The following is a 17,686-nucleotide window of genomic DNA, read 5'->3' on the forward strand; positions in this document are numbered from 1 at the left end:
TAGCTCTACTGCTCCCAAGGAGGTGATCCAAGTCCCAAAGTCTTCTATTCCTTTCAGAGCCCGAATCACACCCTACCTCCCTGAATCTCAGGCAGCATCATTAGTTCAGGGCCTAAAGCGCCAGCCTCCTCTGCTGGCTCCTGTGAATGCACAGGTTCCTCGCTTTCCTTCTTACCCACGTCGTTCAGATTCCGCTGGATTATTAACTTCATTTCCCTCCAGTGCCTCAGATTTCCCTCACAAAACACAGGAAGCCGTTTTGTCCCCTCAGCTGGTTCAGAGGTTACGGATTACTCAGTGTCATCCACGCCCATCGCCTAGCTTCTCAGTGCCCAACTTTGCCCGTACTGAATTTCCTTCCTAACATTTTGGTCAGGTGGAAGAATGGCCTTAAAGTTGGGGAGCGTAATATGCTTGGCAGAAAATTACTTAATTCCTCATTTGGTGTCTATAGGTTCTCAGGCCAAGGAGGTCATTCGAGAATACGGTTTGCATGATGCCCAAGAACGCATGTCCTTAGATGGCCTCCTTGTCATGAGGAACCTGGATTCTAACAAATGTTTGGTGCAGATGAATTTCAGGGAGTGGCTGGACAGCACCTGAGGCCAGGAAAGGCTCCCTGCATTCAGAAGAGCTCCCAGATGCAGAAGAGCTCCTACTGGCCCAACATTAGTTGCTGTTCCTGAGGTGTAAGACACCGATTGGGCAGGAACTTTGGACACAGGTATCATCTGCGTATACAAGAGAATAGGACTTCTGTTGTTCAAGAAGGAACTCATGTTAACATTTTGCTCATGCTCAGTCCCAGGGTTCGTTCTGACTTGTCTTGACCAATAAACTTTAAGTACCCTTGAACAGAGGACAGCCTTGGTTGTCCATCTGTCCATTTCAGCTATATAACATGACACTGTGAAATTTTCTCCTATGGAAAAGGGAGAGAGTAATTTTATGGGGACTGTATGAGGCTCAGAATGCCCAATGCATATGCTGTTCCGCATGTATGTAAGTTCATATGTCTGGAATGCTGTACAATAAGACAAAAAACAATGTGGCATGTATGACGGTACAGGATTTATTAAGCCTAATGGGGGAGACACCCTACATCTAGGGAGATAACTCCAAGAGATCATAAAAGGCAGAAAGCAGGATACAAGAACTGGGAGTACATGGAAAAACAAAGCATGACTGAGAGATTTTCAATAGTGGCAGAAACGTGTGTAAAAGCTCTAAGGATATGTTTTCCCAAGTCACTTAGAAGGAGAGGAAGAAGATCTTGAGTGCAGAGTCAGAGCAGCGACCAACACTCCATGTGGAGGATGCATGAAGCTGCCACACGATTCACAAGGTCTAAGGACCAAGAGAATCGGGGTGAAGCACGCCGCACTCCATCAAGCTGGTTCACACGCTGAACAGGCAGATGAGTAAAGCAACTTTGGCGAGAGCGTGCTGCCTTTCAGTACGTTTCTAAGTGGATTTGTTGGCAAATGGCACGTCAACGTTGTGGGCAGATGACTGTTCTTGGCCGGGCAATCAGCAGCAGGAAGGCTGGCAGCAGCTGGATCCACAGCTCTGTGGCAGGCAGCCAGGCAGGCAGCAGCAGGTGGGCTGGTAGCAGGTTCTGTGGCAGTACACGGGTCCAGAGCACACTGGCTGGCTGCAGCTGGATCCACAGCAGGACTGTCCACAGCCACTAGACCCACAGCAGGAGGGCTGGCAGCAGGGGGTCACACAAGTCGGCCGGCAGCAGGTGGTCCTGCAGCAGCTGGTTTGACAGCAGGTTGGGCGGCAGCAAGGCTGGCAGCAGCTGGACCCCCAGCCACTAGACCCACAGCAGGTGGGCTGGCAGCAGGAGGCCACACAAGTCGGCCGGCAGCACGTGGTCCTGCAGCAGCTGGTTTGACAGCAGGTTGGGCGGCGGCAAGGCTGGCAGCAGCTGGACCCCCAGCAGGTCTGTCCACAGCCAATGGACCCACAGCAGGAGGGCTGGCAGCAGGGAGCGCTGCAGCAGGTGGGCTGGCAGCAGGTGGCCACACAGGTTGGCCGGCAGAAGGTGGTCCTGCAGCAGCTGGTTTGACAGCAAGTTGGGCGGCTGCAAGACCCACAGCAGGTGGGCTGGCAGCAGGGGGAGCAGCACGACTGGCACATCGTGTTACGATAGAGGGGGGCTCTTGCTCGCAGGTGAGTTGTTCAGATTCTGATGTCTCCTTGTGTTCTGGAGCTTTATATAGTCCAGTCCCCCCAAAATTTGGACCAATGACAAGGACTTTGCTTGTTGTTGTTTATATTGTTTTCCATAGCCACTAGGGAATTGTAAAAGAGGAAGACTTTGTTCCCTCTTATGAATTTTTAGCAAGTAAGTGTTTGATGTGTTTCTTAATTGAGAATAACTCACAGCAACTCTTTCCAGGAAAAAGGAAGGTGGTCACCTCATCAGCATCGTTCCTGTAATGATCACAATCTGATCATGTGATGCAGTTCCCACTGGCCGACGGAGGGTCAGAGCACTTGTCCCTCGAGCTTTGTCCCTTGGTTGTACTTAGATTGGGATGTGTTCCTGCAGAGGGGCACCATGCTGATATGTTCACAGTCACAAACTGCATGCACGCCCGAGTCCAAGTCTGTTTCCCCACAGAAGCCTGATTCAGGACCACTGCACATATCTATCCATAGCATCCACCCCACCTGCGTACCCTGTTCAACCAGAGGCACTTGGGTAGAGGGTGTTTGGCACAACGTCTTTCATATGGCAAGGCAGAACCGAAGCAGTTGGATAGAGGCAGTGGGACAGTGGCACTAAGAAAGCGTCTTGTTCAATCCTGGGTGAACAACAGTCCTAATGGGTCCAGTACTAAGGGGTTTCCCAGGAAGTGGGACTTGCAACTGCAGTTTGGGCAGACCAGGGTGAGTTGGAGACTCTAGCCCAAACATGGAGAGAAAGCACCCTCAACTGACCTCATGTCACTGACAGTACGTTCATTGTGCCATTGTGCTGTCTTCTTTCTTCTCTCCCTCTCTCTCTCTCTCTCCCTCTCTCTTTTTTCCTTTCCTTCTCTTTTTATGTCTCTTGTTCTTTCTATGTTTCTTTATCTATCTCCCTTTCTGTCTGTCTCCCTCCCTTCCTTCCTCCTTCCCTATGTTTTGTCTCCCTCCTCCTTCTCCTCCTTCAATTCCTCCTCCACGTCCTTCTTTGAAAAGTTGTGGCTGTCCACCACACTGAAGATGCAAATATTCGATCCGAGTGGAGAAACTCTTAGATTACAGATGGTGTTTTTAATACGCTATGCATATGTCTTGGATCTCAGTATGTTCAGGTTAATTTCTGTCTGTCAGATCCACTTCTCTATACCTGAGGGCTCTTTTCATCCAACAGCACAAAGTCGTGCTCTGTGTGTGTGCCCCGCTGAGAAAAACACTCATCCAGTGCTTCTGGAGAGTTGGCCTATAGAGACTCCAGCTTCCTTGTTCCTCAATTAAGATCATCCCCAAATGAGTGTCTCCCATCATTTCTGATAGTGTCCCTCCAGGGTGAGCTTCAGCCGCCCACTGTGATGCTGGCTCATGACCGCCCTTCCCGCTATCACTTCCCCACTGCACTACCGCTATGGACCACACTCCCCAGACAACGACATGCACTTGAACCTTTCCTCCAGAGTAACTTCTGGGAGGAAGCAAACTATGACATTAGCTTCTTCCGTTTTAATACCTTTTTTGGGCTGTTGAGTTGTTCTCCTCTGTTCTTGTCCCCGCCGCTACAAACGATTGAAGGGCAGAGACCCAGTAGTGAAGCGGCGTGCAAGTTTTCTTTAAATACCCTCTAAGTGAGGAATGGGCCAGGGTCGAGGTTAATGAAGGCTAGTTTACTTGACTACAGTCGAGATTAAGGAAAAAAGAGGAGGAAAAGGAAGCTCATTGAACTGCTGCTTGGCCCAGGGCATAATCCCTTGCCAACTTCTAAAGCCACACTCACCTGCCGTCCAGTGCCCGCTTGAGTGTGCATGGCAAGGGATCTAAGTCTCCACCACCCAGGACTTGGGGGAGCCTGAGAGCCCTGCAATCAATGAGATTGTGTCCTCAGAACTTCCTAAACATCAAGAGAAGAGATTTTCGGGCAGGCTACTAAGGAGTATGATCGTATTGCTGCCGTTGCGTCTGGGCCACCCAGGCGATGGGAAGTTGCAAGCCCAAATCACAGCTCTCAGTAGCCCCTCCCTGCTTACTTGGAGTAGGACAGAGAGAGGGACACACTGGAAGAAAGGCGAGTGCGGGCAACCTCAGAGAGGCGGCACTCTTAAGGGCTTCGGATTCTGTCTCTCAAGGCTTTCAAGAACGGGATAAAGGTAAACGGATGGGGGGTTGGGTGGAGGTAGGCTTGATGTGTGGGTTCAACTTGTCTATCTTCAGTGAGGGACACTATGTCCTCATCCACTGTCAGTCCTCCAGGAAATTCTGTATGTGAAGCTTAACACAATGGATTGATTGATCCTGTTCCTCTCCAAGATACTCGTTAGGTGACCCGAAAGCACTGGGAATATATCAACTAAGACTGCTTACCGTGCCTTAAGATAGGTAGTTGGCTGACTACCAGAGAACATCTTAGGAATCTCACCTCCTAACTCCCTGGTTTTTAAAATGGAATCTTAGCCTATGATGGCGCCCCTCCTGTTCCTCCTGCCCTGTTTATCTCAGCATTTCTCATCACAGGCAGGAAAAGGTAATGATGATGCTTGTCTCATGTCTCAGCTCTATCTCAGCTGCATTAGCTAGAGCGAGTCTCAAGGTCAGCCCGGATCCAGAGCACGTGGCATGAACTCACATTGCCACGGGACGTTATCTCTGTGAGTCCTTTCTGGCTCTCTGGCTTTATCTGATTAACCCCCTGTGTTCTTGTTGAGCGCGCCCCTCTTTGCATTGCACTTATATCTGTCTTCATGACTAACACCTTCGTCTCCAAAAGGGGAACCTTTAGACCTGCTTTGCACATGTCTCCAAGCACTAAAGGTAATGTGTGTGAAGCATCCAGTGGCAATACCAGCAGCAGTAGGCAGCCCAGGACACGTGAGTTCCTCCTCGCGTCCACCCAGACCCCCAGCAGGAAGCAGCAGCCGGCAAGCTCGGTGTGGGCAGTCTCTTCAGAACATGCCACGCACACAGTGTCACCAGCTGACACGTGTCCTGGGCACTGACCTTGTTAACTCAGCAGAGTTAGCTCTACTGCTCCCAAGGAGGTGATCCAAGTCCCAAAGTCTTCTATTCCTTTCAGAGCCCGAATCACGCCCTACCTCCCTGAATCTCAGGCAGCATCATTAGTTCAGGGCCCAAAGCGCCAGCCTCCTCTGCTAGCTCCTGTGAATGCACAGGTTCCTCGCTTTCCTTCTTTCCCACGTCGTTCAGATTCCGCTGGATTATTAACTTCATTTCCCTCCAGTGCCTCAGATTTCCCTCACAAAACACAGGAAGCCGTTTTGTCCCCTCAGCTGGTTCAGAGGTTACGGATTACTCAGTGTCATCCACGCCCATCGCCTAGCTTCTCAGTGCCCAACTTTGCCCGTACTGAATTTCCTTCCTAACATTTTGGTCAGGTGGAAGAATGGCCTTAAAGTTGGGGAGCGTAATATGCTTGGCAGAAAATTACTTAATTCCTCATTTGGTGTCTATAGGTTCTCAGGCCAAGGAGGTCATTCGAGAATACGGTTTTCATGATGCCCAAGAACGCATGTCCTTAGATGGCCTCCTTGTCATGAGGAACCTGGATTCTAACAAATGTTTGGTGCAGATGAATTTCAGGGAGTGGCTGGACAGCACCTGAGGCCAGGAAAGGCTCCCTGCATTCAGAAGAGCTCCCAGATGCAGAAGAGCTCCTACTGGCCCAACATTAGTTGCTGTTCCTGAGGTGTAAGACACCGATTGGGCAGGAACTTTGGACACAGGTATCATCTGCGTATACAAGAGAATAGGACTTCTGTTGTTCAAGAAGGAACTCATGTTAACATTTTGCTCATGCTCAGTCCCAGGGTTCGTTCTGACTTGTCTTGACCAATAAACTTTAAGTACCCTTGAACAGAGGACAGCCTTGGTTGTCCATCTGTCCATTTCAGCTATATAACATGACACTGTGAAATTTTCTCCTATGGAAAAGGGAGAGAGTAATTTTATGGGGACTGTATGAGGCTCAGAATGCCCAATGCATATGCTGTTCTGCATGTATGTAAGTTCATATGTCTGGAATGCTGTACAATAAGACAAAAAACAATGTGGCATGTATGACGGTACAGGATTTATTAAGCCTAATGGGGGAGACACCCTACATCTAGGGAGATAACTCCAAGAGATCATAAAAGGCAGAAAGCAGGATACAAGAACTGGGAGTACATGGAAAAACAAAGCATGACTGAGAGATTTTCAACAGTGGCAGAAACGTGTGTAAAAGCTCTAAGGATATGTTTTCCCAAGTCACTTAGAAGGAGAGGAAGAAGATCTTGAGTGCAGAGTCAGAGCAGCGACCAACACTCCATGTGGAGGATGCATGAAGCTGCCACACGATTCACAAGGTCTAAGGACCAAGAGAATCGGGGTGAAGCACGCCGCACTCCATCAAGCTGGTTCACACGCTGAACAGGCAGATGAGTAAAGCAACTTTGGCGAGAGCGTGCTGCCTTTCAGTACGTTTCTAAGTGGATTTGTTGGCAAATGGCACGTCAACGTTGTGGACAGATGACTGTTCTTGGCCGGGCAATCAGCAGCAGGAAGGCTGGCAGCAGCTGGATCCACAGCTCTGTGGCAGGCAGCCAGGCAGGCAGCAGCAGGTGGGCTGGTAGCAGGTTCTGTGGCAGTACACGGGTCCAGAGCACACTGGCTGGCTGCAGCTGGATCCACAGCAGGACTGTCCACAGCCACTAGACCCACAGCAGGAGGGCTGGCAGCAGGGGGTCACACAAGTCGGCCGGCAGCAGGTGGTCCTGCAGCAGCTGGTTTGACAGCAGGTTGGGCGGCAGCAAGGCTGGCAGCAGCTGGACCCCCAGCCACTAGACCCACAGCAGGTGGGCTGGCAGCAGGAGGCCACACAAGTCGGCCGGCAGCACGTGGTCCTGCAGCAGCTGGTTTGACAGCAGGTTGGGCGGCGGCAAGGCTGGCAGCAGCTGGACCCCCAGCAGGTCTGTCCACAGCCAATGGACCCACAGCAGGAGGGCTGGCAGCAGGGAGCGCGGCAGCAGGTGGGCTGGCAGCAGGTGGCCACACAGGTTGGCCGGCAGAAGGTGGTCCTGCAGCAGCTGGTTTGACAGCAAGTTGGGCGGCTGCAAGACCCACAGCAGGTGGGCTGGCAGCAGGGGGAGCAGCACGACTGGCACATCGTGTTACGATAGAGGGGTCTCTTGCTCGCAGGTGAGTTGTTCAGATTCTGATGTCTCCTTGTGTTCTGGAGCTTTTTATAGTCCAGTCCCCCCAAAATTTGGACCAATGACAAGGACTTTGCTTGTTGTTGTTTATATTGTTTTCCATAGCCACTAGGGAATTGTAAAAGAGGAAGACTTTGTTCCCTCTTATGAATTTTTAGCAAGTAAGTGTTTGATGTGTTTCTTAATTGAGAATAACTCACAGCAACTCTTTCCAGGAAAAAGGAAGGTGGTCACCTCATCAGCATCGTTCCTGTAATGATCACAATCTGATCATGTGATGCAGTTCCCACTGGCCGACGGAGGGTCAGAGCACTTGTCCCTCGAGCTTTGTCCCTTGGTTGTACTTAGATTGGGATGTGTTCCTGCAGAGGGGCACCATGCTGATATGTTCACAGTCACAAACTGCATGCACGCCCGAGTCCAAGTCTGTTTCCCCACAGAAGCCTGATTCAGGACCACTGCACATATCTATCCATAGCATCCACCCCACCTGCGTACCCTGTTCAACCAGAGGCACTTGGGTAGAGGGTGTTTGGCACAACGTCTTTCATATGGCAAGGCAGAACCGAAGCAGTTGGATAGAGGCAGTGGGACAGTGGCACTAAGAAAGCGTCTTGTTCAATCCTGGGTGAACAACAGTCCTAATGGGTCCAGTACTAAGGGGTTTCCCAGGAAGTGGGACTTGCAACTGCAGTTTGGGCAGACCAGGGTGAGTTGGAGACTCTAGCCCAAACATGGAGAGAAAGCACCCTCAACTGACCTCATGTCACTGACAGTACGTTCATTGTGCCATTGTGCTGTCTTCTTTCTTCTCTCCCTCTCGCTCTCTCTCTCCCTCTCTCTTTTTTCCTTTCCTTCTCTTTTTATGTCTCTTGTTCTTTCTATGTTTCTTTATCTATCTCCCTTTCTGTCTGTCTCCCTCCCTTCCTTCCTCCTTCCCTAAGTTTTGTCTCCCTCCTCCTTTTCCTCCTTCAATTCCTCCTCCACGTCCTTCTTTGAAAAGTTGTGGCTGTCCACCACACTGAAGATGCAAATATTCGATCCGAGTGGAGAAACTCTTAGATTACAGATGGTGTTTTTAATACGCTATGCATATGTCTTGGATCTCAGTATGTTCAGGTTAATTTCTGTCTGTCAGATCCACTTCTCTATACCTGAGGGCTCTTTTCATCCAACAGCACAAAGTCGTGCTCTGTGTGTGTGCCCCGCTGAGAAAAACACTCATCCAGTGCTTCTGGAGAGTTGGCCTATAGAGACTCCAGCTTCCTTGTCCTCAATTAAGATCATCCCCAAATGAGTGTCTCCCATCATTTCTGATAGTGTCCCTCCAGGGTGAGCTTCAGCCGCCCACTGTGATGCTGGCTCATGACCGCCCTTCCCGCTATCACTTCCCCACTGCACTACCGCTATGGACCACACTCCCCAGACAACGACATGCACTTGAACCTTTCCTCCAGAGTAACTTCTGGGAGGAAGCAAACTATGACTTTAGCTTCTTCCGTTTTAATACCTTTTTTGGGCTGTTGAGTTGTTCTCCTCTGTTCTTGTCCCCGCCGCTACAAACGATTGAAGGGCAGAGACCCAGTAGTGAAGCGGCGTGCAAGTTTTCTTTAAATACCCTCTAAGTGAGGAATGGGCCAGGGTCGAGGTTAATGAAGGCTAGTTTACTTGACTACAGTCGAGATTAAGGAAAAAAGAAGAGGAAAAGGAAGCTCATTGAACTGCTGCTTGGCCCAGGGCATAATCCCTTGCCAACTTCTAAAGCCACACTCACCTGCCGTCCAGTGCCCGCTTGAGTGTGCATGGCAAGGGAACTAAGTCTCCACCACCCAGGACTTGGGGGAGCCTGAGAGCCCTGCAATCAATGAGATTGTGTCCTCAGAACTTCCTAAACATCAAGAGAAGAGATTTTCGGGCAGGATACTAAGGAGTATGATCGTATTGCTGCCGTTGCGTCTGGGCCACCCAGGCGATGGGAAGTTGCAAGCCCAAATCACAGCTCTCAGTAGCCCCTCCCTGCTTACTTGGAGTAGGACAGAGAGAGGGACACACTGGAAGAAAGGCGAGTGCGGGCAACCTCAGAGAGGCGGCACTCTTAAGGGCTTCGGATTCTGTCTCTCAAGGCTTTCAAGAACGGGATAAAGGTAAACGGATGGGGGGTTGGGTGGAGGTAGGCTTGATGTGTGGGTTCAACTTGTCTATCTTCAGTGAGGGACACTATGTCCTCATCCACTGTCAGTCCTCCAGGAAATTCTGTATGTGAAGCTTAACACAATGGATTGATTGATCCTGTTCCTCTCCAAGATACTCGTTAGGTGACCCGAAAGCACTGGGAATATATCAACTAAGACTGCTTACCGTGCCTTAAGATAGGTAGTTGGCTGACTACCAGAGAACATCTTAGGAATCTCACCTCCTAACTCCCTGGTTTTTAAAATGGAATCTTAGCCTATGATGGCGCCCCTCCTGTTCCTCCTGCCCTGTTTATCTCAGCATTTCTCATCACAGGCAGGAAAAGGTAATGATGATGCTTGTCTCATGTCTCAGCTCTATCTCAGCTGCATTAGCTAGAGCGAGTCTCAAGGTCAGCCCGGATCCAGAGCACGTGGCATGAACTCACATTGCCACGGGACGTTATCTCTGTGAGTCCTTTCTGGCTCTCTGGCTTTATCTGATTAACCCCCTGTGTTCTTGTTGAGCGCGCCCCTCTTTGCATTGCACTTATATCTGTCTTCATGACTAACACCTTCGTCTCCAAAAGGGGAACCTTTAGACCTGCTTTGCGCATGTCTCCAAGCACTAAAGGTAATGTGTGTGAAGCATCCAGTGGCAATACCAGCAGCAGTAGGCAGCCCAGGACACGTGAGTTCCTCCTCGCGTCCACCCAGACCCCCAGCAGGAAGCAGCAGCCGGCAAGCTCGGTGTGGGCAGTCTCTTCAGAACATGCCACGCACACAGTGTCACCAGCTGACACGTGTCCTGGGCACTGACCTTGTTAACTCAGCAGAGTTAGCTCTACTGCTCCCAAGGAGGTGATCCAAGTCCCAAAGTCTTCTATTCCTTTCAGAGCCCGAATCACACCCTACCTCCCTGAATCTCAGGCAGCATCATTAGTTCAGGGCCTAAAGCGCCAGCCTCCTCTGCTGGCTCCTGTGAATGCACAGGTTCCTCGCTTTCCTTCTTACCCACGTCGTTCAGATTCCGCTGGATTATTAACTTCATTTCCCTCCAGTGCCTCAGATTTCCCTCACAAAACACAGGAAGCCGTTTTGTCCCCTCAGCTGGTTCAGAGGTTACGGATTACTCAGTGTCATCCACGCCCATCGCCTAGCTTCTCAGTGCCCAACTTTGCCCGTACTGAATTTCCTTCCTAACATTTTGGTCAGGTGGAAGAATGGCCTTAAAGTTGGGGAGCGTAATATGCTTGGCAGAAAATTACTTAATTCCTCATTTGGTGTCTATAGGTTCTCAGGCCAAGGAGGTCATTCGAGAATACGGTTTTCATGATGCCCAAGAACGCATGTCCTTAGATGGCCTCCTTGTCATGAGGAACCTGGATTCTAACAAATGTTTGGTGCAGATGAATTTCAGGGAGTGGCTGGACAGCACCTGAGGCCAGGAAAGGCTCCCTGCATTCAGAAGAGCTCCCAGATGCAGAAGAGCTCCTACTGGCCCAACATTAGTTGCTGTTCCTGAGGTGTAAGACACCGATTGGGCAGGAACTTTGGACACAGGTATCATCTGCGTATACAAGAGAATAGGACTTCTGTTGTTCAAGAAGGAACTCATGTTAACATTTTGCTCATGCTCAGTCCCAGGGTTCGTTCTGACTTGTCTTGACCAATAAACTTTAAGTACCCTTGAACAGAGGACAGCCTTGGTTGTCCATCTGTCCATTTCAGCTATATAACATGACACTGTGAAATTTTCTCCTATGGAAAAGGGAGAGAGTAATTTTATGGGGACTGTATGAGGCTCAGAATGCCCAATGCATATGCTGTTCCGCATGTATGTAAGTTCATATGTCTGGAATGCTGTACAATAAGACAAAAAACAATGTGGCATGTATGACGGTACAGGATTTATTAAGCCTAATGGGGGAGACACCCTACATCTAGGGAGATAACTCCAAGAGATCATAAAAGGCAGAAAGCAGGATACAAGAACTGGGAGTACATGGAAAAACAAAGCATGACTGAGAGATTTTCAACAGTGGCAGAAACGTGTGTAAAAGCTCTAAGGATATGTTTTCCCAAGTCACTTAGAAGGAGAGGAAGAAGATCTTGAGTGCAGAGTCAGAGCAGCGACCAACACTCCATGTGGAGGATGCATGAAGCTGCCACACGATTCACAAGGTCTAAGGACCAAGAGAATCGGGGTGAAGCACGCCGCACTCCATCAAGCTGGTTCACACGCTGAACAGGCAGATGAGTAAAGCAACTTTGGCGAGAGCGTGCTGCCTTTCAGTACGTTTCTAAGTGGATTTGTTGGCAAATGGCACGTCAACGTTGTGGGCAGATGACTGTTCTTGGCCGGGCAATCAGCAGCAGGAAGGCTGGCAGCAGCTGGATCCACAGCTCTGTGGCAGGCAGCCAGGCAGGCAGCAGCAGGTGGGCTGGTAGCAGGTTCTGTGGCAGTACACGGGTCCAGAGCACACTGGCTGGCTGCAGCTGGATCCACAGCAGGACTGTCCACAGCCACTAGACCCACAGCAGGAGGGCTGGCAGCAGGGGGTCACACAAGTCGGCCGGCAGCAGGTGGTCCTGCAGCAGCTGGTTTGACAGCAGGTTGGGCGGCAGCAAGGCTGGCAGCAGCTGGACCCCCAGCCACTAGACCCACAGCAGGTGGGCTGGCAGCAGGAGGCCACACAAGTCGGCCGGCAGCACGTGGTCCTGCAGCAGCTGGTTTGACAGCAGGTTGGGCGGCGGCAAGGCTGGCAGCAGCTGGACCCCCAGCAGGTCTGTCCACAGCCAATGGACCCACAGCAGGAGGGCTGGCAGCAGGGAGCGCTGCAGCAGGTGGGCTGGCAGCTGGTGGCCACACAGGTTGGCCGGCAGAAGGTGGTCCTGCAGCAGCTGGTTTGACAGCAAGTTGGGCGGCTGCAAGACCCACAGCAGGTGGGCTGGCAGCAGGGGGAGCAGCACGACTGGCACATCGTGTTACGATAGAGGGGGGCTCTTGCTCGCAGGTGAGTTGTTCAGATTCTGATGTCTCCTTGTGTTCTGGAGCTTTATATAGTCCAGTCCCCCCAAAATTTGGACCAATGACAAGGACTTTGCTTGTTGTTGTTTATATTGTTTTCCATAGCCACTAGGGAATTGTAAAAGAGGAAGACTTTGTTCCCTCTTATGAATTTTTAGCAAGTAAGTGTTTGATGTGTTTCTTAATTGAGAATAACTCACAGCAACTCTTTCCAGGAAAAAGGAAGGTGGTCACCTCATCAGCATCGTTCCTGTAATGATCACAATCTGATCATGTGATGCAGTTCCCACTGGCCGACGGAGGGTCAGAGCACTTGTCCCTCGAGCTTTGTCCCTTGGTTGTACTTAGATTGGAATGTGTTCCTGCAGAGGGGCACCATGCTGATATGTTCACAGTCACAAACTGCATGCACGCCCGAGTCCAAGTCTGTTTCCCCACAGAAGCCTGATTCAGGACCACTGCACATATCTATCCATAGCATCCACCCCACCTGCGTACCCTGTTCAACCAGAGGCACTTGGGTAGAGGGTGTTTGGCACAACGTCTTTCATATGGCAAGGCAGAACCGAAGCAGTTGGATAGAGGCAGTGGGACAGTGGCACTAAGAAAGCGTCTTGTTCAATCCTGGGTGAACAACAGTCCTAATGGGTCCAGTACTAAGGGGTTTCCCAGGAAGTGGGACTTGCAACTGCAGTTTGGGCAGACCAGGGTGAGTTGGAGACTCTAGCCCAAACATGGAGAGAAAGCACCCTCAACTGACCTCATGTCACTGACAGTACGTTCATTGTGCCATTGTGCTGTCTTCTTTCTTCTCTCCCTCTCTCTCTCTCTCTCCCTCTCTCTTTTTTCCTTTCCTTCTCTTTTTATGTCTCTTGTTCTTTCTATGTTTCTTTATCTATCTCCCTTTCTGTCTGTCTCCCTCCCTTCCTTCCTCCTTCCCTATGTTTTGTCTCCCTCCTCCTTCTCCTCCTTCAATTCCTCCTCCACGTCCTTCTTTGAAAAGTTGTGGCTGTCCACCACACTGAAGATGCAAATATTCGATCCGAGTGGAGAAACTCTTAGATTACAGATGGTGTTTTTAATACGCTATGCATATGTCTTGGATCTCAGTATGTTCAGGTTAATTTCTGTCTGTCAGATCCACTTCTCTATACCTGAGGGCTCTTTTCATCCAACAGCACAAAGTCGTGCTCTGTGTGTGTGCCCCGCTGAGAAAAACACTCATCCAGTGCTTCTGGAGAGTTGGCCTATAGAGACTCCAGCTTCCTTGTTCCTCAATTAAGATCATCCCCAAATGAGTGTCTCCCATCATTTCTGATAGTGTCCCTCCAGGGTGAGCTTCAGCCGCCCACTGTGATGCTGGCTCATGACCGCCCTTCCCGCTATCACTTCCCCACTGCACTACCGCTATGGACCACACTCCCCAGACAACGACATGCACTTGAACCTTTCCTCCAGAGTAACTTCTGGGAGGAAGCAAACTATGACATTAGCTTCTTCCGTTTTAATACCTTTTTTGGGCTGTTGAGTTGTTCTCCTCTGTTCTTGTCCCCGCCGCTACAAACGATTGAAGGGCAGAGACCCAGTAGTGAAGCGGCGTGCAAGTTTTCTTTAAATACCCTCTAAGTGAGGAATGGGCCAGGGTCGAGGTTAATGAAGGCTAGTTTACTTGACTACAGTCGAGATTAAGGAAAAAAGAGGAGGAAAAGGAAGCTCATTGAACTGCTGCTTGGCCCAGGGCATAATCCCTTGCCAACTTCTAAAGCCACACTCACCTGCCGTCCAGTGCCCGCTTGAGTGTGCATGGCAAGGGATCTAAGTCTCCACCACCCAGGACTTGGGGGAGCCTGAGAGCCCTGCAATCAATGAGATTGTGTCCTCAGAACTTCCTAAACATCAAGAGAAGAGATTTTCGGGCAGGCTACTAAGGAGTATGATCGTATTGCTGCCGTTGCGTCTGGGCCACCCAGGCGATGGGAAGTTGCAAGCCCAAATCACAGCTCTCAGTAGCCCCTCCCTGCTTACTTGGAGTAGGACAGAGAGAGGGACACACTGGAAGAAAGGCGAGTGCGGGCAACCTCAGAGAGGCGGCACTCTTAAGGGCTTCGGATTCTGTCTCTCAAGGCTTTCAAGAACGGGATAAAGGTAAACGGATGGGGGGTTGGGTGGAGGTAGGCTTGATGTGTGGGTTCAACTTGTCTATCTTCAGTGAGGGACACTATGTCCTCATCCACTGTCAGTCCTCCAGGAAATTCTGTATGTGAAGCTTAACACAATGGATTGATTGATCCTGTTCCTCTCCAAGATACTCGTTAGGTGACCCGAAAGCACTGGGAATATATCAACTAAGACTGCTTACCGTGCCTTAAGATAGGTAGTTGGCTGACTACCAGAGAACATCTTAGGAATCTCACCTCCTAACTCCCTGGTTTTTAAAATGGAATCTTAGCCTATGATGGCGCCCCTCCTGTTCCTCCTGCCCTGTTTATCTCAGCATTTCTCATCACAGGCAGGAAAAGGTAATGATGATGCTTGTCTCATGTCTCAGCTCTATCTCAGCTGCATTAGCTAGAGCGAGTCTCAAGGTCAGCCCGGATCCAGAGCACGTGGCATGAACTCACATTGCCACGGGACGTTATCTCTGTGAGTCCTTTCTGGCTCTCTGGCTTTATCTGATTAAACCCCTGTGTTCTTGTTGAGCGCGCCCCTCTTTGCATTGCACTTATATCTGTCTTCATGACTAACACCTTCGTCTCCAAAAGGGGAACCTTTAGACCTGCTTTGCACATGTCTCCAAGCACTAAAGGTAATGTGTGTGAAGCATCCAGTGGCAATACCAGCAGCAGTAGGCAGCCCAGGACACGTGAGTTCCTCCTCGCGTCCACCCAGACCCCCAGCAGGAAGCAGCAGCCGGCAAGCTCGGTGTGGGCAGTCTCTTCAGAACATGCCACGCACACAGTGTCACCAGCTGACACGTGTCCTGGGCACTGACCTTGTTAACTCAGCAGAGTTAGCTCTACTGCTCCCAAGGAGGTGATCCAAGTCCCAAAGTCTTCTATTCCTTTCAGAGCCCGAATCACGCCCTACCTCCCTGAATCTCAGGCAGCATCATTAGTTCAGGGCCCAAAGCGCCAGCCTCCTCTGCTAGCTCCTGTGAATGCACAGGTTCCTCGCTTTCCTTCTTTCCCACGTCGTTCAGATTCCGCTGGATTATTAACTTCATTTCCCTCCAGTGCCTCAGATTTCCCTCACAAAACACAGGAAGCCGTTTTGTCCCCTCAGCTGGTTCAGAGGTTACGGATTACTCAGTGTCATCCACGCCCATTGCCTAGCTTCTCAGTGCCCAACTTTGCCCGTACTGAATTTCCTTCCTAACATTTTGATCAGGTGGAAGAATGGCCTTAAAGTTGGGGAGCGTAATATGCTTGGCAGAAAATTACTTAATTCCTCATTTGGTGTCTATAGGTTCTCAGGCCAAGGAGGTCATTCGAGAATACGGTTTTCATGATGCCCAAGAACGCATGTCCTTAGATGGCCTCCTTGTCATGAGGAACCTGGATTCTAACAAATGTTTGGTGCAGATGAATTTCAGGGAGTGGCTGGACAGCACCTGAGGCCAGGAAAGGCTCCCTGCATTCAGAAGAGCTCCCAGATGCAGAAGAGCTCCTACTGGCCCAACATTAGTTGCTGTTCCTGAGGTGTAAGACACCGATTGGGCAGGAACTTTGGACACAGGTATCATCTGCGTATACAAGAGAATAGGACTTCTGTTGTTCAAGAAGGAACTCATGTTAACATTTTGCTCATGCTCAGTCCCAGGGTTCGTTCTGACTTGTCTTGACCAATAAACTTTAAGTACCCTTGAACAGAGGACAGCCTTGGTTGTCCATCTGTCCATTTCAGCTATATAACATGACACTGTGAAATTTTCTCCTATGGAAAAGGGAGAGAGTAATTTTATGGGGACTGTATGAGGCTCAGAATGCCCAATGCATATGCTGTTCCGCATGTATGTAAGTTCATATGTCTGGAATGCTGTACAATAAGACAAAAAACAATGTGGCATGTATGACGGTACAGGATTTATTAAGCCTAATGGGGGAGACACCCTACATCTAGGGAGATAACTCCAAGAGATCATAAAAGGCAGAAAGCAGGATACAAGAACTGGGAGTACATGGAAAAACAAAGCATGACTGAGAGATTTTCAACAGTGGCAGAAACGTGTGTAAAAGCTCTAAGGATATGTTTTCCCAAGTCACTTAGAAGGAGAGGAAGAAGATCTTGAGTGCAGAGTCAGAGCAGCGACCAACACTCCATGTGGAGGATGCATGAAGCTGCCACACGATTCACAAAGTCTAAGGACCAAGAGAATCGGGGTGAAGCACGCCGCACTCCATCAAGCTGGTTCACACGCTGAACAGGCAGATGAGTAAAGCAACTTTGGCGAGAGCGGGCTGCGTTTCAGTACGTTTCTAAGTGGATTTGTTGGCAAATGGCACGTCAACGTTGTGGGCAGATGACTGTTCTTGGCCGGGCAATCAGCAGCAGGAAGGCTGGCAGCAGCTGGATCCACAGCTCTGTGGCAGGCAGCCAGGCAGGCAGCAGCAGGTGGGCTGGTAGCAGGTTCTGTGGCAGTACACGGGTCCAGAGCACACTGGCTGGCTGCAGCTGGATCCACAGCAGGACTGTCCACAGCCACTAGACCCACAGCAGGAGGGCTGGCAGCAGGGGGTCACACAAGTCGGCCGGCAGCAGGTGGTCCTGCAGCAGCTGGTTTGACAGCAGGTTGGGCGGCGGCAATGCTGGCAGCAGCTGGACCCCCAGCCACTAGACCCACAGCAGGTGGGCTGGCAGCAGGAGGCCACACAAGTCGGCCGGCAGCACGTGGTCCTGCAGCAGCTGGTTTGACAGCAGGTTGGGCGGCGGCAAGGCTGGCAGCAGCTGGACCCCCAGCAGGTCTGTCCACAGCCAATGGACCCACAGCAGGAGGGCTGGCAGCAGGGAGCGCTGCAGCAGGTGGGCTGGCAGCAGGTGGCCACACAGGTTGGCCTGCAGAAGGTGGTCCTGCAGCAGCTGGTTTGACAGCA

The 17,686-nt window shown here is 50.6% G+C and overlaps 4 protein-coding genes across 4 annotated transcripts; all 4 read right to left on the reverse strand.

The window, feature by feature from the left end:
- Window positions 1-1,441: 1,441 nt before the first annotated feature.
- LOC130683267 (keratin-associated protein 9-1-like) lies at window positions 1,442-6,187 on the reverse strand. The gene is made up of 2 exons (XM_057499524.1): window positions 6,179-6,187; window positions 1,442-2,112 (listed from the first exon to the last, which is right to left on the reverse strand). Exons 1-2 carry the CDS (start codon window positions 6,185-6,187, stop codon window positions 1,531-1,533), a joined length of 591 nt encoding a protein of 196 aa, XP_057355507.1. The 3' UTR covers window positions 1,442-1,530.
- Window positions 6,188-6,733: 546 nt separating this feature from the next.
- LOC130683703 (keratin-associated protein 9-2-like) lies at window positions 6,734-7,282 on the reverse strand (the record flags this gene model as incomplete). The annotated part of the gene is made up of 2 exons (XM_057501964.1): window positions 6,734-6,956; window positions 7,029-7,282. Coding segments are annotated over 2 exons (477 nt in total), but the record flags the coding sequence as incomplete, so codon positions are not given.
- A 4,563-nt stretch (window positions 7,283-11,845) lies between these two features.
- LOC130683704 (keratin-associated protein 9-7-like) lies at window positions 11,846-12,495 on the reverse strand (the record flags this gene model as incomplete). Its single annotated transcript, XM_057501965.1, has 1 exon — window positions 11,846-12,495. A coding segment is annotated over one exon (561 nt), but the record flags the coding sequence as incomplete, so codon positions are not given.
- Window positions 12,496-17,081: 4,586 nt separating this feature from the next.
- On the reverse strand, window positions 17,082-17,686 carry LOC130683705 (keratin-associated protein 9-2-like; the record flags this gene model as incomplete). Its single annotated transcript, XM_057501966.1, has 2 exons — window positions 17,082-17,360; window positions 17,433-17,686. Coding segments are annotated over 2 exons (477 nt in total), but the record flags the coding sequence as incomplete, so codon positions are not given.

The sequence above is a fragment of the Manis pentadactyla genome, chromosome 4 (genome assembly GCF_030020395.1).
Source record: "Manis pentadactyla isolate mManPen7 chromosome 4, mManPen7.hap1, whole genome shotgun sequence".
Classification (NCBI taxonomy): domain Eukaryota; kingdom Metazoa; phylum Chordata; class Mammalia; order Pholidota; family Manidae; genus Manis; species Manis pentadactyla.